This window comes from Dysidea avara, chromosome 9 (assembly GCF_963678975.1).
Source record: "Dysidea avara chromosome 9, odDysAvar1.4, whole genome shotgun sequence".
In the NCBI taxonomy this organism is placed as follows: Eukaryota; Metazoa; Porifera; class Demospongiae; order Dictyoceratida; family Dysideidae; genus Dysidea; species Dysidea avara.
This window is the reverse complement of record NC_089280.1, coordinates 9,746,571-9,760,929: the sequence shown is the minus strand read 5'-3', so window position 1 is coordinate 9,760,929 and position 14,359 is coordinate 9,746,571. Positions and strand designations below refer to the sequence as shown.

The following is a 14,359-nucleotide window of genomic DNA, read 5'->3' as shown; positions in this document are numbered from 1 at the left end:
TAAGATTGAGATACCCTAATAGAGCAGTCATTTACTCCAATACAGCAGTCAGGAAATTCTAATACCATTTAACAATCAGCCTTTAAGCCTCAACATAATCTTGTATTACAATAATCTTATAACTCCATAATTTGAGTGTAATGAGCTTCAGCTTTCACAATGGCTCAAAAGCACAATCTACATAATTATACCAAAATAAGTCACAAGCTATGCAAAAAAGGACTCTTCTCCTTAAAAAGATGAATTTTGAAGGTGCGTATACCCCAAAGATAGCTGGGCAGATTCAGCTCAAACTAGGAATGGGAGATGCCCTACCCTGAGGAAGCTTCCACTGCAGAAATGGTTAATTATACTGTTCAAGCAGCTACAGATACATGAAAACTTATTATTATTTCATGGATTTCACAGTAAATGACGCACAGTGTACACAAATACTGGTAATAAAAACCTGGCTCTAACCAAGAGCGTAGGTACAAAGACAAACAAAAAGCTAGCTACATTACAACAATTAAACAAGTACAACAAAAAGTCAAATACTCATAAATCGCCTGATTATTGAGGTGGTGCTATACAAAACTGTCTTTTGAAATGTTCGTATTAGATGAGATGGTAAATCAAGTTTCTGTAAACTGGCTGACAAGTCAGTGGGAATGGATCCAAATGTCCCAACAATTATAGGAATGGTTGATACTCGCTTAGCCTTCCAAACTCGTGTAACTTCAACTTTCAAGTCAATATATTTAGAATGTTTTTCAGCAAACTTGTGTGATAGACGTGAGTCACCAGGGATAGCGATGTTGATTAAAAATACTTCATTATTGTTTTTTAAGGATATGAGTGATATCCGGACGGTTATGCTGGAGTGGAACATCAGACACAATTGAGAAGTCCTAAAGTAGCTTGCAAACACTATTTTCACAAACCCTAGGAGGTGAATACCTCCACCAAAGATCTGGCACTGTAAAGCCTGCCTGCTTAGCAAGTGTATAATGGACCAATGAAGCAATACGATCATGTCTGCTTTTGTATTCTCTCTAAGCCAGGAAGGCGCAACAACTTATCAAATGATCAATGGTTTCATCCGATGTGCCACACAATCGACACCTAGGAGAGCAGGGCAACTTGTAAATATGAGCCTTGATTGCATTTGTAGATAATGCCTGCTCTTGTGCTGCAAATATGATGCCTTCCATCTCTTTAGAAAAGTTACTAAACCGAAGCCAAAGCCATTGAGATTTATGACAAATTTGGGAAGAAATATCCCGCAAAAATTGCTCATGAAGAGGTTTTTCATTCCAGGATTGTAAATGTTGGTGCACAATAAAGTGCTTATAATCTTTGCCAACCAACCCAAAAAGTTGAGAAGTTTCTGCAGCCAATTTTACAAATGGGTCTTCTGAATGGTGTACATAATGTGATAAGTTTCTTTTCTCACTTTCGATAGCAAATGTAACAGATATAAGACCCCTACCACCATTATTTCTTGGAACATAAAGACAATCAACATCACTGTTCATACAAAATCCACCATGCATACTAAGCAACTTTCTGGTGGCAACGTCCAACTTCTGTATTTCAACCTGGGACCATTTTATTATTCCTCCAGAATACCTTAACAGCGATACAGCACATGTGTTAATTGCAGAGACAGGTTTCTGCTGTATAACCTTGTACGAAGAAGTTTTCGTACACGACGCTTGTATTCTTTTAATAACATACACTTCATTTGCTGGTGCTTGATAGAGTCTACTTCGATAACTCCCAAATATTTATAAACTCCAGCTGGGGACAAGTATTGAATTAGTTCACCAGAAGACAAAACAATGCCATCAGACTGGACAAGACGTCCCCTAGAAATGGCCACAATGTTACATTATTATTATTATTATTATTATTATTATATTATTCCCAGGATTAACAAGCACCCTTTGTCACCACCCTGACATCACAGAACTATACTTGACACTACTCCTCCTGAAGAGAGACAAAGAGAGCAAGTCTTCTGTAAAATACAGCACTGAGCAGCATGATCCATACCACCCCTTAATGTTGAAAATATAAGTGGGGTAAAAGAACCCATGAATTTCGTTGTTCATACTTCCCTTGTTTCTCACATTCAAATGTTGATAAACTACGGTGAGGATACTTGGGCACCATGATACGAAGGTGCAATAGCCTTAACTTTGACATTTTAAAAAAAAACGCCTTCAGATGTTTGCTTACCTCCCCAGAATCCTGAAGCATAAACATTTACACAAGCTCCATCCTCATTATTAGCTGTTGCATATCGAAGGCCGGGTCTCATCTGTAAAGGATGTATGAAAACAGCGTTTTCTAGTTCCGTAAAATGAGTATGTCGCCCACCCACACTGGCTGTACTTGGCCGCATGACACAGCTACTTTCATAATTCTTGTAGATTTGATCTATGAAGTTATGAACTTGACTATTGAGTAGATTGTAGTTAGAATTTTCATTTATAGAGTAGAAATAAAGTGAGGTGATCAGCCATGATAGCAGAGGCTCAGTCGTTAAGGATTTGGGTGCTAAGTATGGAGGTCCCTGGTTCGAAAGCTGGTCAGTAATTATTTTTTTCAACATTTTTATGCACTTTTTTTTACCCCACGGTGACTGTTCTAGTAGAGTACTTTGACCCCATGATTTACAGTTGTTTGGTTTTACCCTTGTAACTCTGTAACTGTCAATGTGATTTCTTTCAAACCACAAAAAGTTTGAGTTATGATGGTTAACCTATATGTATACCAATTGTTAAGTTATTCCCATGAGTGGTTTATGCTGTAGGCTTGACAACAAGTCGCCCTTTTTTAATGCAAATAATCACCCATAGCTTTATGAATATTAATCAGATTTGCACCAAACTTGGTACATGATTGTGCCACACACCAAAACTCAAGACAACTATGCTACACATTTGCGTTCTATAATGGTTTTTGTAAAGTGTGCAAAAAGAAGAATCTATACGAAGAAAAAAAACGAACTGAATTTTGAACACCTAAATTTCATGATTGCATTAAGCAATCTTGCTCAAATTGGGTATGTGGGGTCCTGAAGGTAGAGGGCGTTTGCAGTATAAAAATGTTTCCAATTCAAGAAGGGAGCACGGAGCTACATATGCGTGAAAACCATATTTTGTTTCTTCCTGTAAATATACTCACGGTGTGGAACGCCGGCTTTCTTGGCTACACGACACACTACCGTGTGTCTTGATATAACAGTGTCGGGGTAGTTACTTTTTGAAGTAATTCTTGACATTGAAGCTACTATACTGTAACATGACTGTGCTAGATCGTTTCTCATAGAGTGTATAGAGAATATATTAATTGAGACAAAAAATTACTTGCAACTACAACTATTTTATATATTACCACTAACCATAATAATATGCAAAAATAATTTTAAAAATTAAAACATGGGAATAGAGATTGCTGAAAAAAAAAAAGAAACAAGAGTCAAACAAGCCAGCATGTTAAAACACAGAGAGATTTCTATTTGGACTCAAATAAACATTTATATAGTAGCATTCTCAGTACTTATCTTCCCCTGACTTATGGAGAAACTACTTTTTTGCTAATTAATCTCTACCATATCCATTAAGTCCAAATAAAGATCTCTGTGTGTTTATCATGCTGGCTTGTTTGACTCTTGTTTCTTTACTTCTTTAGTGATCTCTATTCCCATGTTTAAATTTTTTAAATTATCATTACACTAGTTTGTTTACTTTTTTTATAAATCCATTTATGGATAGCTAACATGATAGTAAGTATTGCTCATTATTGCTGGTGGTGGTTGATAATACATCAAGATACACAGTAGTGTGTTGTTTGGTCCAGGACCCCGGCATGCAACACAATGAGTATATTGACAGGTAGACATATTAAAAGGTTTGTAAAATTTACCATACATTACGTTTTTACGCATTCTAGCATGGTTGCGGTTGTAACAATAATAACATCATCTTTCAAACACGGCGCCATAACTTCCACATACTATGGTTTACGGAGGTGAAATATGGCTCACTGTAATCTGTATTGAACAGCTGGTAAATAAGAATTGGTGCTGGGACAAAACAACAGGGCAGGGGGAACCTTGTACGGCAAAATTATGTGTTAAGATTTGTAGTAAAAACCCTTTTTTCACACGTTTTGAAAAGTATCTTTGTAACCCAACTAGTTAACCACTAGGTACGGGTGGATTCTTAATCAGTAGGCTTTATTAAGTCAAATGATATTTAACCAATTTGGTTGAGGTTAACAAGTTGAAATTTCGACGTTTGCCCACTCAAGTGACTTTTTTTCTATGGAGTTTTTTCATGGAGTGCATTTTGTGCTATAATCAACAGTGAATAACTGTCGCTATGATAACATTACAACATAGGTATGGTTGGAATTGTATAGAGCAGTTGTATAGTATGCTGTAGAGATTTTGAGTGCTAGCTAGTGCTTGATATTTTGCATTTTGTATCATTGGTGTAAAATACATGTATTTGAAAATGGCTGTTGATGAAGTTTTTCAGTGAGCCTGCAATATCAATTTAAGAGTCATAAACTGTATTTTATTATATTTTAGGTTGTTATAAGGTGTAATTCCTAAGAATTGATGATAAAATTCAGTGTTGTGTAAATTTTTGTTGTTGACCTTTCATTTTACTAATCTCAATAACTAGGTAGTTTTGATATGAAAGAAAACATGATTTTCACACATTTGTACATAACTCTATGACCTCTTATCTGATTGAAACCAAATTTGCTACAGAAGTGCCCGTCAGGTAGGGGAATCTACCTACAAATTTTAAAGAAAATTTCCTCAGCCATTTCCGAGATATGAGTGGCCAAAGTGTTGGGGGGGGGGGGGGGTTCTTCGTTTTTCTTCTACTTCTTCCTCTTCTTCTTTTCACACACTTTGCAAAATCTGCCATAACATACAAAATTACAAATGCATACTCCGATCAAGCTGAGCTTTGGCACACTTAAAGGCTCATTAAAGCGAATCTCAGTATCAAGTTTGAGTTTGGTAAGAAATCCATTGAACATTCACAGAGTTATGACTTACACAACAAGTCACCGTGTATAGAGTTCAGCTACGCAACAAGTCATCCAGTAGAGAATTCAACTAAAACAAATTACCAAGTAGAGAGTTCAGCTACAAAACAGTCACCCTGTAGAGAGCTCAGCTACAAACAAATCACCCTGTAGAGTATTCAGCTACAAAAAGCCACCTGTAAAGAGATCAACTGCAAACAAATCACCCTGTGGAGCATTCAGCTACAAACAGCCACCCTATAGAGAAATCAGCTAGCACCTGTAGAGGGTTCAAATAGGTCGTGCAGTGGTGAGTTCAACTATATACAAGTCACACAGTAGAGAATTCAGCTACAAACAATTCACCCTGTGGAGAGTTCAGCTACAAACAAGCAGCTCTGTATAGAGTTCAGTTACAAGCTTGATCCAATAGAGAATTCAGCTACAAACAAATCACCCTGTGGAGAGTTCAACTACAAACACGTCACCTAGTATTGACAGTTCAGCTACAAAAGTCACCCTGTAGAGAGCACTACAAACAAATCAACCTGTGGAGAGTTCAGCTACAAACAAGCCACCCTGTAGAGAGACCAGCTACACACAAATCACCTGTGGAGTATTCAGCTACAAAAAGCCACCCTATAGAATGATTAGCTAGAAACACGTCACCTGTAGGGAGTTCAACTACAAACAGGATCCCCTTTGGAGAGTTCAGCTACCAAAAGCCACCATATAGAGAGATCAGCTAGATGCTAGCCACCTGTAGATAGTTCAGCTACAAACAGGTCTCCCAGTAGAGAGTTCAGCTACAGGCAAATCACCCTGTGGAGAATTCAGCTACAAACATGTAGCACAGTAGAGAGTTCAGCTAAAAGCTAGGCCTAATAGAGAATTCAGCTACAAACAAATCACCTTGTGGAGAGTTCAGCTACAAACAAGACATCCTGTAGACAGTTCAGCTATAAAATGTCAAAGCTCAGCTACAAACAAATCAACCTGGGGAGAGTTCAGCTCCAAACAACCCACCCTGTAGAGAAATCAGTGAGGAAGAATCCACCTGTTGGGTTTACCTACAAACAGGTCACCCTGTAGAGAATTCAGCTACAAATAAATCACTCTGTGGAGAGTTCAGCTATACAAATAATCATCCAGTAGAGAGTTCAGCTACAAAAAGTCACCGAGCTACAACCAAGTCACACTATAAACAAGTAATCCTGTAGAGAGTTCAGGTGACCTGGTATGTAGTGGAGCCTACAAATTTCCTATAGCTCCCATGGGTACATATACATGAAATTGCAAGGAGAAAACATCTGACCGCCTGGCAGACACCTGTACCCGTTAATCAGATGGCCGCAAGTTTGAGGCTGCCCAGGTCCAGTCATGGGTTTTTTTCTCCTTTCTCCACTTTTCAAACACACTTTATGTAACATCTTCAAACAGGATGTAGGACCAGGTCTTCAGCACTTGTGCTGTAAAGCCTCAATAAATAAATTTAAAAATAATAAACAAGTCACCCAGTAGAGAGTTCCGCTACAAACAAATCACACTGTAGAGAGTTCAGTTACAAACGAATCACCCTGCAGAGAATTCAGCAACAAAAAATCACCTTGTGCCACAAACAAATCACTGAGTAGAGAGTTCAGCTACGACAAGTCACCCAGAGGAGAATCAAGTTACAAACAAGTTATCTTGTAACCAGAGTCCAGCTATAACAAATCACCCTATAGAGAGTCTATACAATGGTAGTCACTCTGTAAGACAGTTCAGCTACAAAAGAGTTACCTTGTAGTTGTAGGGATTTCTGGTACAGGCCAGCTAACCTGTAGATGTAATAATACAGTTTTTTTTTTCAAAAATGCATCATTATAATACATAAGCAAAACACAAAAAAACCAATTCTTTATCTCTTACTTCTTTCTACAGTAAAGAAAAAAGACAAGTAAGAGAAGCTCCAAAGCTGACCATAGGCCGGCTTTGAAGTATAAAAATACAAAAAGAAGTCAGTCATCATGTACAACAGATGTTAAGTAGTTAGCTAATGTTAACAAACGCCAATGTATTAATATTGAGTGTACTTTGTACTTGATATATCCAACTATAAGCATATAATTTTAGAAATTGTTAATTAAAAAATGAAGTAGGGGTCTATGCAATGAAAAGTAGTGAAACAAGAGATGAACGATGGTATTACAGCATAGCTAGATGGGAAAGTCCCTACTTTGGCATTGAGCAAATTATAGCTAATGTGCCAAAGTAGGGACTTTCCCATCGAGCTATACTGTAATACCATCATCCATCTCTTGTTTCACTACATTTTATTGCATATATCCCCACTTCATTTTTACATTAACATTTTTTTTAAATATTAGTTTGTTTAATCTTTTGTTGTAGCACAGCTAGCTAGTTACAGCTTATTAAAGTATGTCCTGTGCCAAATTGGAAGCATATAGGTCCATAGTAGCATGCATAGCTTACCTACGCTTTGATCGTAGTAGCACTGAGTGGCGTTCAGATCTTTGACCTGCATTCTCAGTGCGATGGTTAATGCTGCTCCTCCGCGCCAAAGGAGGGGGTCCCAACTCCACATATAAACAGGATTGGCTTCTGGTGCTGGTCCGGCGCCGGAAGTAAATACGTCACGATGACGCGTACTAGTTGATATATCTGGCATGCAATATCCGTACCCCGTGTCACGTACTGATGTACCGTTCTATAGTACTAGCTATATCCTTGTTGGCTTGGGTGATGCCAAGCCCAGACCAGCACCTGTCACAGCATGCTCTTACTGTATAGAGTACATGCTGGACGCGAAACTCGGTAGTAGCAATACCAGCCACGCACCACACATTACTATAGCATAACCGAGGTGGGTGGGAGGGATCACACAAAACGCCAGTGAAAATCCCGCCTAAAACCATGAGGTAACTGATGCGCATGTACAGAAGCAGCTCCCCGTATACTATCATACCCGACGCCAGCACCAGACCGTAACTAATCATCACGTGAGATAGTATACACCGTTGCGTATTAACCTCGGTTAATCCTTCGTATTAACCGTCACTCCACATTCTATTCACCCCGGCCGGAAGTTGTTCAAATGAACAGGCCCTTTCAGTTGTCTGGAGTTTAGTCTCGACTAACAGGATGAAGTATAATACAAAGTACTATCCAATCACATGAGTCACTCGCTGATCTCGCCATCCGGCACTAAGTGGCTGAGTCAGTGTGCTCAGAGGAACAAGCCATCGAGTATCAGTCTGTCTCAAGTCTCTTCGTCAATTGCAGTTCAGGCTTTGGAAAAAGTCGAAGTGACAACTAATGTTTTACGTACAACACTTGAAATTATAAGTGCCCTACTTTTTCAGCAGCATAAGCACTTTCTGAAATAATTTTGTGGTGTCTACAGAAAAGTGTTGATATGGAAAATTAACGCCTCGGTATGATTTCGATGCTTGAAGAAGAAGACGACCAACCTGATTGAAGATAAAAGGAAATACAAGGCGTACAGGGCATACACTCATCGGAACCCAAAAGGCACATCCCACCGGTGAGTTTGTTGTTGTGGTGTAAAATGGTGACCGTGCACTGCTTCATTTGGGCTCTAGGCTTGCGACTGTGGTCAGGCAATGAGTGAGGCTAAGATTGGAGTTTTTGGCGATTTAAAAAAATTTATATACGGCCACCTGTAAGTGTTTCGTCGTATTTAATGCTATTTTATGTATTATATGGACTAATACTATTCCATAAAAGTGATTTTTGCCACGTAAAATGTCTGTAGGATGATTTTTAAAGGCAGAATTTTGGGTGGCGCGCGAAACATTCACCACGATCCCTACTTAAACGGTACGACCATACCATTTGATAGCATGATGTGGTCAGCAGTAGTATGGCTTCAGCTAGGTGATCACAATAAATCAAGTACCCAGTGGTACACAATGCTCTGGTATGAATTTAATTATACTGTGGTTAAAATATAGGTATATTGAACATGTTAATTTGAATAGATTGGATACTTATCAACCCTTAAACTTGCAGCTGTTTTGTAAAATGCAAGCACTGAAAATACATAATCCAGTAAACTGGATCGCATGCATGCCTTGTAAAACTAAACTCCATAACACAGAAACCAGTAAAGCTATCTAAAACCAATAAACACCAACTTACTCACTGTTAACTGAATTTTGGTTTAAATGGTCCCATACTCCGTCACAATCATCCAACCCAGAGCTTCCCGCTTCATTTTGAAAGAACAAAAGAACAATCTCTCCGTATTCCTTCTTCACACAACAATGTACAAATGGCCATAACTCGGCCGTACTTCATCATATCTAATTGCTCTTGGTATCACATTGCTCCTCACGTGATGGCGATTCAGTTGATATGTAGATATCACGTGATTAAGACATTGTCAAACAAGCACAATGATGTTACAAAGACGAAAGGACACAAAGTGATTCAGCACGTCGTAGTGGGTTAGTTTCTTGTTGTATGTTGAAAGTTTATACACAGATAGATAGCTTACTCTTTGCCAATTTACATAACCTGTTTTTCTAAGCGATCATAGACAAATGCTTCATGAGATATGCCTGTTTGTAACCACCTATGTAAATTGGCAAAAGTATTGTACGTTTTCAATTCATTTTTATCAAATCCAGTTTCTTGGATTATGCGGGTTTAAGGGTTAACACATACTAACACATTGGTTTCACTTCTCTTAAGATATGGCAAAGTGAACCTACAAGAAGCAAGTTTGCTTGAAGTGGATGTTAGCATTGCAATATGCTTTTAAAAATAGGTCATGCATAGACATGAAGAAAGACATAGGAAGGAAAGTTATGTAGTTTTTATTCCCAAAAGTACTCACATTTTGTCTAGTCCTGTGGAAAAAAAAGAGGATGAACAAAATGGCTCAAAATGACAGATTTCATTCTTTAAAGAAGTACTTTTGTCAGGTCTTTTGACTTCATCTTTGCTAGTAGACCTAAACTTCTTCCAAATTAACTTCTAAGGCTTCTTATAGGTTGGAAGAGATTTCTAAGGTGGTGAGTATTCTATCAGGATTTTGGAAAAAACATAGGCGATCTCTACTATAAACCGCTACAGCCTTCATGATTACATTATTATTTTACTTTGTGTCCACAGCCTTAAGCTGTCATGTGTGCAACTATCACCTTATCACATGACATAACCACATTGTTGGACAATGCATAAATCTTGGTTATAATTGTATTTAAGAGAAAGTACCTGGTCAGTTTCATTCATTAATTCAAGGTGGGCTTTGTTACTTCATTGTGGTTAGGCATTATTCAGTGGATCAGCAAATTTCATTACTTGTAGTAATAAAATTACTTAATATTCGAGTTGTTACAGTAACTTCATTACTTAGGTAACATGTTACATTTGTAAGTAAAGTAACTTGAGTTATATTACTAGCTTTTATAGCATATTTTGTTATATTACTTAGTTACTACAAAGGTAGTAACTCGTTACATAAGCAATGCGTTACCCTCGACACTAGGTAAATAGTAATGGCAGTTTATCTGTCATATACTTTTAGCATAAAGAATGCTTCAGCAGAAAATACTCCCAAGAAATTAGGTAAGCAGGGTAATGCAAAAGAGTGGAGGATATGAATTTAGTCACATGGAAAACAGGTTAATAGGTACAACAAATAAACTTACAGCAGAGATCTTCCAAACTCTGCTAGACAGCAGCCAAGGGTATTTAAATTGGTTTGAAGGAGCTACAAGTATAAAAATAGATTAATACAGTGCCTATTAGTTAAATAAATGCTAAAATTTGGATACGTAAATAGCAGTTCTGTTCCACTGATCTTGCTAATACTCATAATAACTGATAAACCTTTCCCACCACCCCATTATCCATAGACTTCAGACCAACCCCATGCATTCTTGTAACCATATAGGTTACCCACAAACCTTAACAGCTTGTATACCAATAGAATAATCCCTAAATCAACATTATATGGTAAATTTAGGAATGATAATAGCTTGTATAGCAATAAAACAATAGAATAATCTACATCATATGGTGAAGTCAGGAATGATAATCTCCTTTGTGACTGTGAGATATGGTTCAGAAACATAACTTCAGTTATTTTGCCTTACCTGCTGGCATTCAGTAGAACATTCCTCATCCTCCACAGATTCACACTCACCATCATCGTCCTATGAACAATAATAATTACATATGCTATTAACTGCTGTGCACATATATAAATGCAATAATTGAACATTAGCTACAGTATACATAAGGAGAGGTGTAAATATGTACTGTAACAATAAAAATGACCAAATATATAGGCTGCTGTGCAATACAAATTATTAACCCATAGCGAGGTTTACCATGGCATGAAGCAGGAAAGTTTAGCGGGAGTAAAGTTTGGTGAATTTGGCAACTGAAGTATAGTGTTTTGCCAAACAAAATCTGCCAAATCTTTCATCCAACACAAATCTGTATTACCTGCCTACTTTCTCTTGCCAAAATCCTATCGTGGGAAATTCACCAAATTTTCCTTCCGCCAAACTTTCCTGCTTTACAATACTGCAAAACTACATGTGTGACCTAATTTGACAAAAAAAAACTTAATATTAGCTCATAGCTTCCCTTTAATAAATCTACTTGAAACTTGACCACATTATTGTGTTATAATTATATGCAACAACTTTAGGTTGACCACTGACCAAGTTTTAAGGAGCTACCTTATTCACAAAACAAGTTATGAGTTAAGTTATGTTGATTCTGGTTTCGTCAGTAGGCCTGAGTCAAGTATGCTCAAAATTTTTCCCAAAATACTTTCAGGAATATCCCACAATTTTCACCTATATGCTCTGCAGTATTCCCATTACACTTGCATTATGCTCCTATTTCTTGTAATTATCTTTGAATATCTTAATCAGTGAATACTCTATTAGAGTATTTCACTACAAAGTGACTGTTTTATTAGAGAGGATCGATCTAAGGAGTTATATGTACAACACACTTTAAGTGCTCTGTTGCAGTCTGCAGTTTCTACTGATTGCTCTATTGGTGAGTATTGATCTATTTTTTATAAAATTAAGTTCCATAGTGTGAAATATCTACCTATTATGATAGCAGTATGCTGGCATAGTACTCCAGCCTGTTATGCTTTATAATTATTATGTTGGCATATTGACACAGGCCTATTGGTCACATATTGTATTTCTGCAATTATTTTCACAATCTCAGTAATATGTGACCGGATCTGCAAAAAGGGGCCTTATAGCCTTTTCAAATTTCCAAGTTTGATGAGTCATAACTCACCGTGTGTTTAACCATTTGTCTTAAAATTACATTCAGGGATAGTGCTATGTTAGGAGTACACAGTGACCAAATTTCAGGCTGATACCATGCACAAGTCAAATTATAAATTGCCAAGTACATGCAATTGGAAAGGCTATAAGACTCCTTTTTGCAGATCCGGTTACATATCATGTATGCCAATAATCTAACACTTACAAATGCTGCAGCCACAGAGAAATATTGGGGATTAAACAGAATACGAGAATAGCAACTTGTGTTTGTAGTATCTAGTCTACATAGTGTGCCAGTAATTAAATTCGGTACGTCCATGTAATCATCATCGTCGTCATCATCATCATCATCCTATTAAAACATTTGATACTTGCTTACAAATGTACTGAACAAACAGTGTACACCATACACATATATACATAACAGGTTGCACAAAATCTATACATCTGGGCACCAATGACAAGCTGTTATATATATTTTAAACACTTGTGCGGCATTTTGGCTGTGTGATGATTGTGATAAAAATAATAAAACCACCACTGAACAAAGCTGTATGGATCAAGGAGGGTAATATTTATAAACGTACTGCCAATGTTTCTGTTACAGTGGCGGATACAGGGGAGTTGCAATGGTTTCAACTGAAACCCCCTCTGAAAAGTGTGTGCGCCCCTAATTTATTTACGATTCGTGTGAGTGATAAAATCACCAACAGTTATGCATAGTGTATCACATTGGGACCTTTTCTACTGGCCAAACTTCATACTTTTACCTTTGAAATCACTAAACATGGCATTACGGTGTTGATGTGTTCTAAAAATAATTATCGATTTAGTGCTGTTTTGCTTCAAAACTTTCTGCAAAGGCCTGGACCAACTATGAAACAATGTTTTGGAGTGACTTTTATGATTCACTATAGATCTATGTAGCTATAGGCTACTGAGCTATAAGACTGAGTTAACAACCCCAGCTGGATTTATAGCTAAGTGGGGTCACAATTATTGAAAATTTCCTGAACCTGAAACCCCTTCTGAAAATTCCTAGATCTGCCACTATATTAGCATTAAATTCTACACAATCAACATACATCATCATCATCATCATCATCATCATCATCATCATCATCGTCATACACTCGGCATTGCAGTAAATAATTAACATATCCACTCAGGCGACTTCGACAACTTGTGCAGATATCAAAGGCTGTATCTGATATTTCACTAGCTGAAGAAGGTTCACCCAATGTGAGGAAATTGCTTAAACAGGTATCATTATTAGCAAAGAAGTTATTGGAAGTTGTAACACATCTCTCGGCATCACTAGTAACTTGTGGGCCAAGCACCTACACAAAGAACATAATCCTTAGCATGACTGCTTTTCCATATCAAGACACACAGTAGTGTGTCGTGTGGCCAAAAAAGCCATGCACTGTGTCACATTGTGTATATATTGATAGAAAGAAAGTATAATTTTCATGCCCTCATATATCTCCATTGTCCCTTCTTCAAAACACACCATTTTTGCATTTAGCTGTCCACCAGGTAAAGTAGGCCACACAGCAAATTTGATTAAATTCACTAAAAGTATTCGTGAGATATTGGCAGCCACAGTTTTGATTTTTCTTCTTAAAGGGTACTGGTATTTTAAAAATTGTTAATTTAAAAATGAAGTAGGGATCTATATGCAATAAAAAGTAGCGAAACAAGAAATGAATGATGGTATTACAGCATAGCTCAATGGGAAAGTCCCTACTTTGGCATTGAACAAAATAATTGTTATAGCTAATGTACCAAAGTAGGGACTTTCCCACTGAGCTATGCTGTAATACCATCATTCATCTCTTGTTTCACTACTTTTATTGCATATAGATCCTTACTTCATTTTTAAATTAACAGCTTTTAAATATTAGTTTTTTTTAGCTTTTGTTGTAGCACAGCTCAAGTACCTTGTGACTGTTCTATAGAACATCATACATGACAGTTGTATTAGAGTAACTGTTGTATTAGAGTATATCTCAAGTCAACCAAGG

General features: G+C 37.2%; 1 protein-coding gene across 1 annotated transcript in view; it reads right to left on the bottom strand.

The window, feature by feature from the left end:
- LOC136266268 (uncharacterized) overlaps positions 1-14,359 on the bottom strand; it is a 40,017-nt gene that overhangs the window by 960 nt on the left and 24,698 nt on the right. The window contains exons 11-14 of the mRNA XM_066061276.1: positions 13,418-13,672; positions 12,538-12,684; positions 11,166-11,225; positions 10,719-10,780 (exon numbers count right to left, since the gene is read on the bottom strand). Coding sequence (XP_065917348.1) covers positions 10,719-10,780; positions 11,166-11,225; positions 12,538-12,684; positions 13,418-13,672 — 524 coding nt within the window. The remainder of the gene's footprint in view (positions 1-10,718; positions 10,781-11,165; positions 11,226-12,537; positions 12,685-13,417; positions 13,673-14,359) is intronic.